The sequence below is a fragment of the Ricinus communis genome, chromosome 2 (assembly GCF_019578655.1).
Source record: "Ricinus communis isolate WT05 ecotype wild-type chromosome 2, ASM1957865v1, whole genome shotgun sequence".
Lineage (NCBI taxonomy): Eukaryota > Viridiplantae > Streptophyta > Magnoliopsida > Malpighiales > Euphorbiaceae > Ricinus > Ricinus communis.
In genome coordinates this window covers 8,782,232-8,798,362 of record NC_063257.1, presented here as the reverse complement: position 1 = coordinate 8,798,362, position 16,131 = coordinate 8,782,232, and the positions used below count along the sequence as shown (strand labels likewise).

At 34.0% G+C, this 16,131-nt stretch overlaps 2 protein-coding genes and 1 non-coding gene across 10 annotated transcripts; all 3 read right to left on the bottom strand.

Annotated features, from left to right (window-relative positions):
* Positions 1–1,958: 1,958 nt before the first annotated feature.
* Positions 1,959–2,032, bottom strand: TRNAN-GUU. Its single transcript has one exon. It is a non-coding gene; the product is annotated as a tRNA-Asn (tRNA).
* Positions 2,033–2,126: 94 nt separating this feature from the next.
* On the bottom strand, positions 2,127–4,620 carry LOC8283174 (5-formyltetrahydrofolate cyclo-ligase-like protein COG0212). Of its 2 annotated transcripts, none has more exons than XM_048371504.1 (6): positions 4,121–4,620; positions 3,881–3,971; positions 3,524–3,750; positions 3,132–3,207; positions 2,707–2,850; positions 2,127–2,417 (listed from the first exon to the last, which is right to left on the bottom strand). In XM_048371504.1, the coding sequence occupies exons 1-6, from the start codon at positions 4,529–4,531 to the stop codon at positions 2,266–2,268; spliced, it is 1,101 nt and encodes a 366-aa protein (XP_048227461.1). In that variant the 5' UTR covers positions 4,532–4,620; the 3' UTR covers positions 2,127–2,265. The 2 variants fall into 2 exon arrangements, with proteins under 2 accessions (XP_048227461.1, XP_002524307.1); XM_002524261.4 differs by having other exon boundaries at positions 2,725–2,850; positions 4,121–4,611.
* A 962-nt stretch (positions 4,621–5,582) lies between these two features.
* On the bottom strand, positions 5,583–7,324 carry LOC8283173 (eukaryotic initiation factor 4A-14). 7 transcript variants are annotated; one of them, XM_048371102.1, is made up of 5 exons: positions 7,258–7,318; positions 7,182–7,208; positions 7,030–7,116; positions 6,467–6,897; positions 5,583–6,332 (listed from the first exon to the last, which is right to left on the bottom strand). In XM_048371102.1, exons 1-5 carry the CDS (start codon positions 7,316–7,318, stop codon positions 5,694–5,696), a joined length of 1,245 nt encoding a protein of 414 aa, XP_048227059.1. In that variant the 3' UTR covers positions 5,583–5,693. The 7 variants fall into 7 exon arrangements, with proteins under 7 accessions (XP_048227059.1, XP_048227061.1, XP_048227056.1 ...); XM_048371104.1 differs by lacking the exon at positions 7,182–7,208 and having other exon boundaries at positions 7,249–7,324; XM_048371099.1 differs by lacking the exon at positions 7,182–7,208 and having other exon boundaries at positions 7,030–7,133; positions 7,245–7,318.
* Between the last annotated feature and the right edge of the window lie 8,807 nt (positions 7,325–16,131).

Below are 16,131 nucleotides of genomic sequence, written 5' to 3'. Positions count from 1 at the left end.
CACTTTGTCTATAAAATAGTTTATTTTATATAATTTACTATAATAAATTAAAAAAGTCACAATCCGTTTAATTCAGCTGATGATAAGCAAGTGGCTGATATCTGGTAGTTGATCAGCTGGTGGCTGATAACTGGTAATTAGTAGTTGATGGTTGATAAATTAAACCGTTTGATATAATCTTATTAGCGATTATTGTTAGTATGTTAAATGACCATTGAAAATATATTTTATCGTTATATTATATTATATTTTAATAATATAAATTAATAAAAATAATTTATAATAATTAAAAAATTTATAGTTATTTGTTAGCTTAATTATATTTATTATTAAAAATATTTATAAAATTTATTTTAAATGTAAAAATCTAAATTTTAAATTCTATTGATAAAAATTTCTAATTTCGGATAGCATAATTTTAAATATTATAATTATTTAACTATTAAGAATAATTTTAAAATAATAATTATCTATTTTAAAATATATAAATTTAATTATATGAAATCAATTTAAAATAAGTTATTGTTAATAAGGATAATTATGTCTAAATAAATAAAAAATCAAATATGCAAATTATAATTCTAAAATAAAAAATTAAAACTTATATTTTTATAATAATATGTATATTAATAAGTTTTTAATCAACAAGTATAACTAAGCAAGCGAAAAAAAACTACTTTTTTGCGTGGAAGTAGTATTATTTATCATAATAATGGCAATTAGAACCCATAGTTAATTTTTGACAACGCATAGGCTACAATTACATAATTATATTACAAAATTGTAATAAAATTAAGTAAAAATTTAAATAAACTAACTGTCATACGGTTTTATGTATTTTCACCATAGAAAAAATATAGTTTGCCTTTTGTCATTTTGATGTTCTATAAATATGACCGTTAATAAATAACGGCTAAATTGCACAATACTGTTAACAAGTGCTAATATAACAGTTAAAAGAACAATGGCTATTGCATGCCATGTCAAAATCTTTTAACGGTGTTGTGTAATTTGACATTTATTTATTAATAATTATATTCATAAAATATTAAAGCGACAAAAAACAAACCACAAAACCTACTATAAAAATATATTAAACCATAAAATAATTTAATAATATTTTTTCTAGAATTAAATTTTTATATTAATCGAATGCATTGTAATATTTGAAATTTCTTATCTATGTTTGATATACTACAACTAATAAAAAAGTACCATATATGTATGAGTGTTTTACACTTTGGCCTTGGAGAATTGACATATTCATCACTTAAAACTAATGAATATATGTCAATCATCTATCGGTTTAATATATAGGTGGAAATATACATTAAACTTAGATAATAATTTTCATGAAATATTTATGTGAACTACGATTATATATGTTTAAAATTAATAATAGAATATATATATATAAACTATAAGAATTTATCCTCGAGGTCATAATATTTATTCTTAAAAGCTTATAATCTCATATATTAAACTATTTAATTAATAAAAATGGTTCAATACTCCATGAAGCTTTTTTATAAAAGAAAACCCATGAAACTTAATAAAAAAGATAAGCTGCAATATCATGCATTAAACTAATTAATTAGTAAAAATTTCAGTCCAGGAAGCTTGTGATAGTTAATTTATGAATAAGGCAATACTACATATTATATATGTAATATTTGAAAAAAGTATCTTTTACTTAATGCCATAAAAGAGTTTATCTGAAATTCTTATTCAATGAATCTAGTCCTATTTTTTAATATTTTATCTTTTCAAATCAAAATAAGCACACTTACATTTATATAAAAAGAAAGAGTCTTATAATATTATATACTTTAAACTGCTTAACAAATTAGTAATTATATATATATATATATATATATATATATATTACAATTCTTAAAAAAACAAATTGATTTGTATATATGGTAAAAAAGCATGTAAAAATAATGAAAAAGTAAATGCACTAGAAGAAGGGCTTGGACCTTCGACCTTGTGGTTAACAGCCAGACGCTCTAACCAACTGAGCTATTCCAGCTCTTGGTTGATAGTCTATCATGTCCAAAAAAAACTTGAATCTGGTGCTGCTTCCCCAATGACATTATTGAAATTGTCTTTAATAATGTCAAAAATAGACCATTAAATAATAAACCATTTCCATTTCCCGAAACCACGTATGTATACATTTGCATAAGCAAATGTCTCGGATCATCTTAATCCACATACCAAGGTAACACAACCTATACTTGCATTATGGTGCATATATAAAACTCATTTCTTTCTCCGTTGAGCTGTAGGGGGCAGTTTCTCGGACGGTCCAGTTGGAAGTTTCTGCCCCGTCTCCAATTCAATTCTTCTCTTAAGTTCCCTCAGTATCCGAATTTGGCCAAGCTTCTCAGGTGATAATTTGTCCCAATAGATCCCTACAATCCAAGAGAATCCCATGTTACTTATGTATGCAAGGAAAAATGGTCAAGACAGAAATAGACACTTCTGCAGACTATGAAGCTCAGGCAATCTGTCTTGTCTGTATAAAAAGGCTTCATCCTAGGATATGCATGGTAACATTACCTGGCCACTACAGCAAATGCCTTTCACAAGATAGATTCACATTTATCAGGACCGCATTTATCAAAAACCACATTCATCAAGACATACACCCTAACAAAAAGAGGTTATGATGGTCAGAATTAAAGACTTTGCACTACTAACTTTCACTGCTCCACAAACCTTGAGGCTTGGGGATGGTTGTGTTGGTGAAGATGACTTGGGTGGGGGTGCATATGATGTCAACAGGAACATCATGGATCAGCAATTTCTCAACTGGAATATCATCTGTCAATTGGCAATCATGCACTGCAAGAGCAATTAAAACAGAGAGATGGACACAAGGAGAAACTAAGTTAATATAAGGTAGTTCAATGTTAATTAACATTAAATAGAACTGTTGGTGCTCTGATGGGTATGCATTACATGTGGTATGGGATATAACCATTCAACTTCTGTCTATACAAATTACCAGAAAAGAGAAGTAGGGACTTAATTAAGAATGCTCAACATAATTGCGATATGAAATCTAGTTGTAACATTATGATGGAAAGGTAGGAAGCAGGATCCAGAATAACTATTGCACCTACCAGAGGTGACGACTGGTGTTGAGTCGTCAATGGCTCCCATATAACGCAGCATTCCATATTCAAGTTCTGCAAACCCCTGCACCCCAAATCCTTTTTCAGCAACGTCATAGAATCTTCTCTTCAAAGGCAGTATGTATTTTACCATTCTAAAGCAGTTTCAAATCTTGACCAAAATTAAACACGGAATCATGATGCATTTGATAATCCAACGGTTAATAAAAGCGACTTCATTAAAACTGAAAGGAATTATAGGTGCAAAAGCAATAATTTTGGGTAAGCTTTGTGATAGCAATCTTTATCAATAAAGCAACAAACTTTCCTATTTGGCGCCCACAAACCATGAGCATAGTTAAAACTTTCGAATGAATTAGCAAGATGGAACATGTGGGTACCTCTCCCTTACCAAGTCTAGCACCAGTCTTTGGGTCAACAGCAACTGAACCGATGACAATTAGATCAACCTTAATCTTTTCATCCAATCCAATAGGCCTACCATACTTAGCAACCCCAACTGAGGTGCATGCTTCAAGAATGGTATTAGGGGCCAACATATCAGATTCAAGTACAGAGAAAAACCCTGTTCTCAAACGAGGTTGGGGAGTCAACAGCTCCTTTCCACCTTAGCATTCACAAGGAAAATAAAAAGTTTTTTCTTCATCAAGAAATGAGAAAAAATAAAAACAAACTAAACCGAACAAAGCAAATGATCTTTAAGACAATGAACACAAAAAGAAATTAAAACAACTAACCAGAGAGAGTGAGGAACCTGACTTGCTTTTGAGGAGAATCCGGGTTTACCTTCACACAACCCGCATCATGAAATACTTCTAACCCGGCCATCTGCCATAACCCAACTAATTACATTCACATATTTGAGTTAAAACAAGCATTAAAAAAGAAAAAATAACAATCAACTGTTAAATTTAATACTGCAGATTTAAATATGAGAAGACATAGTTAAGGAGCAAGATGCAGATATATTACTCTACATTTTGAGCAGCAGCTGAGGCGCCAATAAAATTGGGGATACGGTGGTGAACAGGTCGCGGGTTCTGGGCTATATTTCGGGCCTCCATGAAATCCCAAATTCTCTTTCGGATGACCCATTTCCAAGCTTTCGGATCAAGTTGCATTTCTAATTTAGAAGTCTCCGCCATGGATTCTCGCGCCTTGGCATCGAGTCGTAGCCTCTCTGCTTCAAAAGTGGACTCGTCGAAGACGGTGTCATTTCCAGGAGCTCTTCTGTTGCTGCTGCTTGTTTCCAGGTTTGGATTGGAAGAAAACAGTCTCTGAACAGAGAGTTCTCGGGAGGGGAGAGAATGGAAATTTCGATAATTGCTGAAGCGGATGCTTTGTTTAAGCGAAAGTGGAGCTGCAATTCGGGTCAGAGTTGAATCCATGTAGTGAAAATTTTTGTTTTCTGTTTTAAATGCTGTAGCCGTATATAGAGAACAAATGCGATAAGAAATGGAAGGCTTAGATTTTTTTGGCAGTTAAAAGTTGAACTAACCTGTAGAAGGCAGCGGACAGATACCCGCCAATTAAGAATACTTTTTTGAACTATGTTTTAAATATTCTAATTTCTCTCAGATTTATTTCAATTTCATTATTTTTGACTTAATAAAATCTATATTGTATATATTTTTCCACAGGTAGTTAGATGAAAAATAGTGTTTTACTCACTAAATATATGTTTATCCATAGTGTCCTTCCACAGGATCTTGGATTTTGTTTATATGCTTTATCAAAAGTTTTAATTATATTAAAACTATAAATATGTAGCCTGCCTATGAACAATTTTATGTTGTACATCATTTTACTTTTATCAGAGAACAGTGCACTAATTTCCTTCCTGATACCCATGATTCGATTTCATCTACCATCTTTCCAGTTCTTACATGTCCTGTAATTGATCAGTTACAACCATTTGCTTCAAAAATACCATTGCTCAAGGAAATGCCAATAAAAACAGACTTTGATGTCTTTGATTAATGCTCTGGATGTCATGCACAATTTAGTCTTTTTCAGGGAGCTGAAATTTGGGCCTGGTGATGGGAAACTGCACCATTATCTGAGCAATTATCGGATAAGACAAACATTGAATCATGCAGAATCTGGCTTCTGTTCTTATTGGTTGAACGGACAAATTTTTTGTGTCAGTTCCCAATTTTCTTGTGAAGCTTTTAGGCATTTATGGATGGACCCTCTCAACAGATCAAGAACTGAGTCTGAATATTTGAATCCACTCTTTGGTTTTCAGGGTCACTCGTTGCTTTCATTGTTTTTGTTCCCTGTTCTGTTCGTTTGATTTTCTACCCTGTTTGCTGCATTGTTCTAAAACATATTAGAGATGAAATGAGAAGATTAAGGAATTGGTTGGAATAAAATTATGTGAAAAAACATGCAAGTTCTGAAATGATTCATGATTCTTTCAAATTGAAAGAGATGAATTCTAGGAATACCTTTACACTTAAAACCACTACTAAAAACAGAAATAGAAAATAAATCTCTCACATTTATGGTCAAATATAAAACCCCATTTCAACAAGCACCAAAAACTTCTCATAACTGGAGATCAGCAACGTTTGCTGGCAGCTCCTGGATGACCATATTATAGAACTTCTGAATCTCAAACAGCATTCTATCATCTTCCTTAGTCGCAAAATTGATGGCAACGCCTTTTCTTCCGAACCTGCCACCTCTACCAATGCGATGAAGATAGTTCTCAGGTTGAGTCGTCAGATCATAGTTTATGACAAGAGAGACTTGCTGCACATCAATGCCACGAGCCAAGAGATCAGTGGCGATGAGAACACGAGAAGAACCGGAACGAAATTCCCTCATAATAACATCGCTAGCGTTCTGATCCATATCCCCATGTGTTGCTGAGACTGTGTGATCACGGCTTCGCATTTTGTCAGTGAGCCAATCAACCTTGCGCCTCGTGTTGACAAAAATGACACTCTGAGCGATGGGTAGTGTCTCGTAGAGATCGCAGAGTGTTTCAAGTTTCCATTCGTCCTTGTCAACGTAGACATAATACTGCTTTATACCCTCAAGGGTAAGCTCGTCACGCTTGACCAAGATCCTGACAGGCTTGTTCATGAACTTCCTTGTGATATCCAGAGCTTCTGGTGGCATGGTGGCAGAGAACACACCAACCTGAACTTTTGCTGGCAGAAACTGGAAAATGTCGTAGATCTGACAGCCAGAAGAAGAAGAAAGAAAAATCATATTATTAAATACAATTAGAAACAGCCAAAAAGAAGATGATGCCGTGATCAGGAGTGCCTAAAACTTGATCGGGGAATGAGGCTAAAATGCAGATTACAAACCTGATCCTTGAAACCACGTGAAAGCATTTCATCAGCCTCATCCAATACGAACATCTTGATGTAATCTGCGGGAAGTGACTGCCTTCTCAGCATGTCAAACACACGACCAGGAGTTCCCACAACAACATGAACGCCAGCTCGAAGAATCCGTTGATCCTCGCGAACACTTGTGCCACCTACACAAGCATGGACCTTAACATCTAGATAATCACCAAGGGCCCGCAGAACCATGTCAATCTGCTGCGCCAATTCTCTAGTCGGAGCCAAGACCAATGCCTGACATTGGACTAGACCATAATCAAGTTGTTGGAGAACGCCAGAGCAGAAAGTTGCTGTTTTTCCAGTTCCTGACTGCGCCTGCTGAATTACATCAAGACCCTTGCAGAATGGAACAATTCCTCTTTGCTGGATTGCAGAAGGCTTCTCAAAACCTTAAAGAAAGACATTTAAGACAAGACAGGGTTCAGCAAGAAGTTTGACAAAGTGTGTAACTGTGGCTTCTCAAAATCTTCAAGAACGTTAAAAGACAAGAAATCAACAGAATCATATGCCAATGAAATTACCATAAGCATAGATGCCCCTCAGAAGGTTCTCTTGCAATCCCATTGCATCAAAACTGTCATACACCTCATCACTTGAGGTGAAGAATTCTTGTGCGTCATTTGAGAGCCTGCAGAGTCGTCAAGTATCAGATATAAATTAGCAATTACAATACTGTCAAAAGAATCTCTGCCATACATATCTATCTGAATGTTAGAAAAAATTAAAAAGAAAAAGGGAACTCAATTCACTCATTTTGGCGTCATACTGCCTGGCGTCAAATTGTGATCCTTCTAGTGCCAAACCTGCCATGACTAGCTACAAAAACACCTTCAATTGAGTTTGAAATCATCTATTTATAATAGCTATATTAAATCCTAATCCTACTCAAGAATTGATTTAATTCATTCGTACAAAAGACTTATTCAAGAATTCTAAATAAATACGGAAAACGACCATATTAAATTCCTAATCGAGATAAAATAAGAAAAACTATATTATAAAATCATATTTTGAATAGAAAATACTAAACCCATCTAGCTGCCTAATTGAATTTCTAAAATTGTCTTGTTTTTAAATTATTTCTTGTGTCAGTTAGTTAAAATAGTCTGTGAAAAATGGAACAATGAAGAATGTTGTGTAATTTGGATATATGATAAAATTCTGAGTTCTTTACATGAAGCTGTTTGATATATATACAAAATTTGTTGTATTGTGAAAACTACTCCAACGGTTGCCTAACAGCTCTTTCTGTTATGGGTATGGGTCGAAGTGACCTTTCCTGCAAAGTTGGAAAGGTTGCTCCTTTTTTACCCTGAGGACTGTGATGATAGGTATGCACAAGCAACCTAGCTTGTGCAGCCTCTGAGTCCTTTTGAGTTTCTAAGTTTCTTTCTTTTCCAACACTCCTCCTCAAGGTGGGTTCGAATAAGTTGATTGAACCCATCTTGTTGAGGATTGAATGATGATCTTGCTTGTCGAGAGCCTTAGTGAATATGTCTGCCAGTTGATCTTGACTTATGACATAAGGAGTCTCAATTTCTCCTTTTTGAACCTTTTTCCTGATGAAGTGACAGTCAACTTCAATATGTTTAGTACGTTCGTGGAATACTGGATCTGATGCTATGTGTCGAGCATCTTGGTTATCGCAGTGCATTTGCATTGGTTCTTTACTTTCAATTTTCATATCTCTAAGGACTTGTTTGATCCAAATAAGTTCGCTTGCAGTATATGCCATTGCACGATATTCAGCTTCAGCGCTTGATCTGGCCATTACGCTTTATTTTTTACTTTTTCAAGTTACCAAGTTACCTCCTACAAAGACACAGTACCCTGTTGTGGACTTCCTGTCACAGCTTCCGGCCCAATCTACATCAGAGAAACCAACTATATTAGAAGTATTGTTCTTCTTCATCCAGATTCCTTGCCCGGGAGTTCCTTTGAGATATCTGAGAATCTGATCTATAGCTTCTAGGTGGCTGGTGCGAGGAGCATGCATGAATTGGCTCACCATACTAACTGCAAAAGAAATGTCAGGCCTAGTGACAGTAAGATAAATAAGTTTTCCTACTAAGCGCTGATAATGCCCTATGTTTGTTAAGGGTTCTCCATTTTCTAAATTAAGTTTAATTTTAGTTTCCATAGGGGTGGTAGCAGGTTTAGCACCTATTTTTCCAGTTTCTTTCAAAAGATCAAGGGTATATTTCCTTTGAGATAGGAATAAGCCTTTGCTAGATTTTGCCATTTCTATGCCTAAGAAGTATGACAGTTGACCAAGATCTTTGATGTCGAATTCCTTTTTTAGACTTTGTTTGACATTTTCTATCCCTTGATTATCATTCCCTGTTATTATGATATCATCAACATACACCAAAATAACAATAATGTGATTGTGAGTGTTTTTCACAAACATGGAAGAATCAGATTCACACTTACTGAAGTTAATGCTTAATAGAAAATGACTGAGTTTGGCATACCATACTCTCGGGGACTGTTTTATGCCATAGATAGCCTTCTTTAGCTTACATACCCGGGTAGTATCTAAGGTTGACTTGTGTCCAGGAGGAAGACTCATGTAAACTTCCTCATCTAAGTTGCCTTGTAAGAAGGCGTTCTTGACATCCATTTGGAATATATTCCATCCATAATTGATTGCTATTGAGAGAAGGATTCTTACTGTATTCATTTTGGCCACTGAGGCAAATGTCTCTTGATAGTCCACTCCATAGGTTTGAGTGAAGCCTCGAGCTACAAGTCTGGCCTTGTATCGCTCAATGGTTCCATCACTATTGTACTTGATCTTGTATATCCATTTGCATCCTACGGGTTTTTTATTGTGAGGAAGAGGAACAATACTCCAGGTATAATTTTTTTCTAAGGCAAGGAGTTCTTCTTCCATAGCCTTACACCATTTAAGGTCGATGTTGGCTTCGTAGAAGTTAGTGGGTTCAGTGTGGTTTGAAATCTGGCAAAGATAGTTGCGATATTAGTTAGATAAGACATTATAGCAAATGAAGTTCTGGATTGGATATGTTACCGTATGAGACACATAGTCTCTAAATTTTACAGGCGGTCTGGATTGACGAGTGGATCTTCTCAAGGAAATTTCTTCGTCTTCTTGAGGTTGAGTTTCTCCCCCTGAAGGCGACCTTGGGAAGGGACTCCCCACAGGCGATGATCTTGATCAGAGCTGCTAAGAGGTAAATCAGAGTTAAGCGGAAATAAAGACTGATAGGGTTCGTGAGGGAAGTCAACACTGATAGGACTAGTGAAGTAGGGATTAGTCTCGACAAAGGTGACGTCACGAGAAACATAGGTTTTGTGAGTCAAGGGGTCATAACATTTGTACCCTTTTTGAATGGAGGAATATCCTAAGAAGAGAGTTTTGACAGAACTTTTATCGAGTTTATGTTGGCGTTTGACATGCACATAGCAGGTACAGCCAAATACCCTAAGGTGGCCAAAGTCTATTTTTCGGCCTTTGAAAATCTCTAGGGGGCTCATATTTTTTAGTATGACAGAGGATAAACGATTTATGAGATAAGCGGCAGTTAAGAGGGCATCCGACCAAAAAGCAGAAGGGACGTTATTCTGAAAAATGAGAGTACGAGTGACATTGAGAAGATGTCTATTTTTACGTTCAGAAATGCCATTTTGCTCGGGTGTGTTAACACAAGTGATTTGATGTATGATGCCATGATGTTTAAAAAAGGTGGAAAAATTTTGATTTACGTACTCCGTACCATTATCGGAGCAGAAAATTTTTAATTGAGCATTATATTGATTTTTGATGAAATTGAAAAAATATTGAAAACGAGAGAAAACTTCATTTTTGCCTTTTAATAAATATATCCAGGTGGTATGAGAGTAATCATCAATAAAGGTGACAAAATAGCGAAAATGATTATAGGCAGTAACGGGAGCAAGTCCCCAAACATCCGAATGAATTAAATCAAATGCGTGTTCAGACACGCTTGATGACAAGGAAAAAGGTAGGCGCGTATGTTTTGAAAATTTACATACATCGCAATTGCTAGAATTGAAACTTGAACAAAGTAATTTATTTAAAACAATGTCAGAAGGATGCCCAAATCTTTGGTGCATTAACATAGCTTGGAAAGAATTAGCGGACACAAAATAGGCCTTGGGGGGGTTATGCAGATAGTAAAGACCATTGGCTAATTGACCTTCACCAATCGTCTTCCCGGAGATTCGATCCTGAAAAATGACCGAAGATGGTGAGAAAATAACATTATAGTTTAAGTCACGAGTAATTTTGCCAACAGATAAGAGATTAGATTTAAAATCAGGTAAAAATAAAATATCATGAATATTGGAGTGAAATAATTTTGTGGTGCCATATCCTTGGATTTTGACTTTATTTCCATTGGCAATCACGTCGGGGATTCCCCGAGAGAATTAATGTTGTGTAATTTTGTGGAATCCCAAGTCATATGATATGTTGCTCCAGAGTCAATAATCCAGGCTTGATGACAAGAATTAATATTTTTTTGAACTGAATTTAAAATGGTTTGAACCGAACCTGTCCCATCAAGCTGGGAGGACCCAAACCCATAGGGTTGCAGAACCAAGGCCTGAAGTTGGGCTAGAATTTCTGTTAGGTGGGCTTGGTTGAGCTGCGGGCTTGAGGCATTGGATGGGCTGACTTCTTTGGGCTGTCGGCCCATTTGTTGTCCCAACTGAGATAGGCCGGACCTAGTGGAGTGGGCTTGGAAGCCAGTCGGGCCGGTCTCCATCCGGGTCGGATCATCATGCCGCTGGGTCGGGTTGGGTCGAGTGGAGAGCCATTCGGACTCCATATAAATTTTTTCTTTTCCCTCTTTTCTTAACCCTAGCCTCTCATTGTTTTGGCTCTCACTTTCAGCATGAAAGCTTCGGGTTCCTCCTCTCTTTTCTTCTCTCCCCCCTCGCCTTAAGTTGCCCGCGTCGATGCCTTCTCCTCCCCTCCAAGCTGGTCTCATGTGCGGGTAGAGAAACCAGCATCCATCGCGGGAGTGACCCTGCCTTTGGCAGTGGTCACACCGAGCGATGATGCCAGGTCCTCCTCGTTGTCTGGACAAGTCTCTTCAGGAGGCGTAGGCGTGATTGTCACTGAGATTCAAAGGAGGGTTCATGGTATTTCTTCGTGTTTCTTCACGTTGGACACTAGCAATTACCTCATCGATCTTCGGAAGGTCCGTTGCAAGGAGGATCTGTGATCTCAAGCTTTCATAGCTTGAGTTCAGACCTCTAAGGTAAGTGTACACAAGATCCTGTTCTGGTCTTTTTTGTATTTCATTTGGGTCGTTTGAAGGCGGAAGGTAATTCTGTAACTCTTCCCACCTTGTAAGTATCTCTGTTGCGTATTGAGTTGAGCTTTTTGTTCCCTGATTGATTTGGGATAACTCTTGTTTTAATCTGAATATGTGAGCGAAGTTGTGTTGATGACCATAAAGGCTCTGCATTTTATCCCAAATTATTTTTGATGATTCTATTAAGATGCAGAGACGAGAAATTTGAGGTTCCATAATGTTTGTGAGCATTGACATGACCAAGTGGTCAGATGTCTGCCACTCCTCTAATTTTTCGATTTCTTCTTCTGTTGGTGCTTCTGATCTTTGAGGCTTCGGCCTTTTCTTTGTCCCTGTGATATACCCCAGTTTTTTTTCTGCCACTGAGGGCAATAAACACTGTTTTTTATCATTCGAAATAATTTGAGTTTCCTTTGAGTATGATGTTGGTTAACCTGTCATTTTGAGACATGGCTGATTGAGAAGGGAATTTTAGGTAAGTGATGAGCACTGGTTAAACCAGCTTTGATACCATGTGAAAAATGGAACAATGAAGAATGTTGTGTAATTTGGATATATGATAAAATTCTGAGTTCTTTACATGAAGCTGTTTGATATATATACAAGATTTGTTGTATTGTAAAAACTACTCCAACGGTTGCCTAACAACTCTTTCTGTTATGGGTATGGGTCGAAGTGACCTTTCCTGCAAAGCTGGAAATGTTGCTCCTTTTTAACCCTGAGGACTGTGATGATAGGTCTGCACAAACAACCTAGCTTGTGCAGCCTGTGAGTCCTTCTGAGTTTCTGAGTTTCTTTCTTTTCCAACATAGTCCTTTACTAATTAAGCCCATTAATAATTAGATATTATTTGTTAACTAAGAAATTTTATAGATTAGCAACTTTTCTCTTTTGATGATTATAGATTAGGAACTTCTTAGCTGAAATTTTAATTCCATTAAACTTTATTAAACTGACTAATAAAAATAATTACAAAACAAACACTTACTCGTATTTATTGCCACGTAGAAGTATTACTATAAGAAATTAAACTCTTAATTTCAATTAAACATCTTTTAAAATAACCTAAGAAAATTTATATTTAAATCCTAAGAAAATAATATCTTTAGGATGTTTTTTTTTCTCCTTGACAATTAACTTGAAATATTATTCAATTAAATAAAGTATATAAATCCCATAAACCCTGAGACTAATCAAATTAGACCTTATAGAAAAGCCTATAAATAAAAATAAAATAAAATAAAGCCTAAATAATCCAAATAAACTTAGCAAACACTAACAAGAGGAAAAGGAGCTGTAGCATCTAAAGCCACAGTGCCATCTCCACAAGGGCTTGTTCTCTTGCCCTTCTGAAACACAACCCAAAATGAAAATAGAAACACTTGAGATTGAGATGAAGATAGCTAACAAAGAGGTGGGAGGAGAGAATACTCCATCGCCCAATAATAATATTCAACCTACTAAGACTTTGAATGGAGCCCTGAAAGATTTAAATGTTAAGCCAAAAGAATACCAAAAAACAAAGGGAATAGCACTTTAAGCCACCATCTAAATTTTCGATTTGATAAAACACTGGTTATTGTTAGATTGAAGGAAGAAACGTTGGTTTGGACGGGTGTTCATGGTTCGATTTTGGTTTGGTCAGTTAATGAAATTTTTTTAAACTAAATCAATTTAATCGGTTTATAAATAATTTAAACCATATCCAAATTAAGTAATTATAAAACTTATTTAAACTATATCTGTTGAATTTCGGTCTGAATAATCGATTTGGTGGTTTGCATTATTTAATAAATTTATAATAGAAAAATGAGACATCCCACTATTTTTTATTGTATTTTTTACTTATTTAACATGGTATCCACTATTTTTATAAAACTTTTTCTTGATTCTAAAATATTAAAAAATAATTTTATAAAATTAATAGATATCATATTAAATGGATAAAAAATAGAATAAAAATAATAGACCGTCTACCATTGTTCTTTAATATAATATTATTTTTTTCAAAAATTATAAATAAACTTATATCTCATAGAAGTTAAATTATTTATAGTTACACGTTAAATTAAAAATTATTTTTACTTTATAAAAAAACTTGATAAACTAAAAATTCTAGAAAATTATAAATATATAAAATGAAATTAATATGGTAGAATTCGTTTTATATAAAGAATTTCAGATTTTATAATAATTATTAAAGTAATATTTTCGTATATTAACTCTATATACTATAATAAAAATAATAAAAAAATTATTTTTTTAATGTTCGGGTTTGATTTTTATTGCTTTTATATTCTTAAACCATAATCAAATCAAAAAAATTTATTTTCTTTGATTCAAGAACTAAACTAATCCATAACACGTCGAACCCATGATTTTTAGTTTGGATTAGATTTGATCGATTTGGTTTAATCTGTTTGGTTAAATAAATTTTGTGCATCCGTGCTTCTGTCACAGTACCCACCAGTTGAGTTTTTGTCTAAGGAGTGGCTTTCAGTGGCTATAATATAACCATCGGAAGTTTGTCCCGAAGCCCTTAAACTTTACCTTCCTTCATTCCATTCCAGTAGTATTAATAAGTCTAAAGCCAGTTGGGCATCTCTTTTGGTCTATTTGTTTGCGTAAATATATGGGTTATGTTTGTGGTTTTGTGTCGATCTCAAATGGCAAAGTTTTTGTGTAGCAAATGCAGCTTCTTCGTCAACAAATTTCTTGTGGGAAGCTATGTGTTGATGGTCGTCGATGAAGGGGAGAGAAGGTTGCTGGCGTTGGTAAATAGGAGCGGAAAGCACAAAAGACTTCAAGTTTCATCTTTGGATTTAATCGATCTTCTTTTTCCTCATATCATATGACATGCTCTCAGGTGGATATGACTGTAAATGGTGGTCGATTGAATGAGAGAGTTTGGAATCTATCATATGGGTTTCCGAGGAGAAATTTGATCGATTTAGAGGGAAAATATTTGGAGTCCTTTAGTGCATGCACCCTGCTCAACCTTTATCTTGTGTGAGGGTTAATGGAGGTTAGCCGTCTCCGGCGGCGAAAGAGACTGGGGCGCTGGTAGTGACTTCTGGAAGGTTGAAAATAAATCGAGGATTGATTTGTAATTTCCTTTTATTGGTAAGCCTTTGGGCCAAATAAACTCGAGCTTGAGCCGGGTCTCTTGCATTTAATGAATCATGTGCCTTTTATTTCAACGAAAAAATATCAGAAATATTTATGTTTTTTTTTATTAAATTTAAATTATATATTTTTACTGTGTTAAAATATTAATTTTTTATTTTTTAAATTTACATTTTTAGTTACTTTTAGATAAAATAACAAAAAAAAACTGAAAAGTAATAAAAAATAATAAATTTTAAAAAAATTAAAAAAACAGTATTTAAAAAAATTATTTACATAACAAAAATGATTTTTTTTATTAATTTTAAGATATTCTTAAAAAAATTTCTATTTCAAACCCATTAAGGAGTAGTTTTGGTTAAACTTTTAATGCCTTTATGGCTATTAGGTGGGCTTTTAATCACTGTAAAATGATAGCTTGTACTGTTTTAGGCTAAATGTCCCATTAATTCTGGTATTTTTCTTATTGACCAAAAATAAAATGGTAATACAATGCCATAGTAAGACAAATGTATATATAATCAAACCGGTTTCTTATTTATAGGTAGCGAGTTTTTAATTATTTTTAAGATATAATTAAGGTGAAATGTACTAAATTGAATAATTTTTTTATTATAATTAAAATATTTATAATTATATATTCGATGTTTAAATTTAAAATTTAATCTAAATTTAAGCCTGAATTTGAGTTATAATTTATTAAATATAAGTACATTTCAAATCAAACTTAAAACTATTACAATAAGTCAAGTTCGATTCTAAAAATATAAACTTTGGTCTAAATATTCAAAAATTTAACTTGAGTGTACTCTAAATACGAGGGATAAAAGAAATTTTTATCAATAAAATTACCAATTTACTAAATTGTTATGATAATATTGGATTACGTTGGATGTCTATTATTTTATATATATAGATAGATTTTCTTGCATAAACAGAACTATATTTCTGTAACATTTTACACCTTTAAATAAGTGTTACAATCAATGAATGAAGACATATACATACACATATACATGTTACTCTCCCTTTTCTCTTTATTTAATCTTTATTTTACAATACTCTTTATTCTTCTTCTTATTCTTTATTTCACAACATGTAATCATGATTGCTTAAAATAAAATTTAAAGTAAAATTATTTTTATTCTTTTTATATTTTAAAAAAAATTGCATGAAGCTATATGCTAT

Bases quoted from the DNA above. Each gene is read 5' to 3' on its own strand.
- LOC8283174 (XM_048371504.1), bottom strand. From the start codon at position 4,531: ATGGATTCAACTCTGACCCGAATTGCAGCTCCACTTTCGCTTAAACAA. The intron at 3,972-4,120 runs GTAGAGTAATAT...GGGTTATGGCAG, and splicing joins CCTCAGCTGCTGCTCAAAAT to ATGGCCGGGTTAGAAGTATT. The intron at 2,418-2,706 runs GTTAGTAGTGCA...CTTGGATTGTAG, and splicing joins AGGTTTGTGGAGCAGTGAAA to GGATCTATTGGGACAAATTA.
- LOC8283173 (XM_048371099.1), bottom strand. From the start codon at position 7,318: ATGGCAGGTTTGGCACTAGAAGGATCACAATTTGACGCCAGGCAGTAT. The intron at 7,134-7,244 runs CCTTTTTCTTTT...ACTCTGCAGGCT, and splicing joins AAAATGAGTGAATTGAGTTC to CTCAAATGACGCACAAGAAT. The intron at 6,333-6,466 runs GTTTGTAATCTG...TCTGGCTGTCAG, and splicing joins CACGTGGTTTCAAGGATCAG to ATCTACGACATTTTCCAGTT.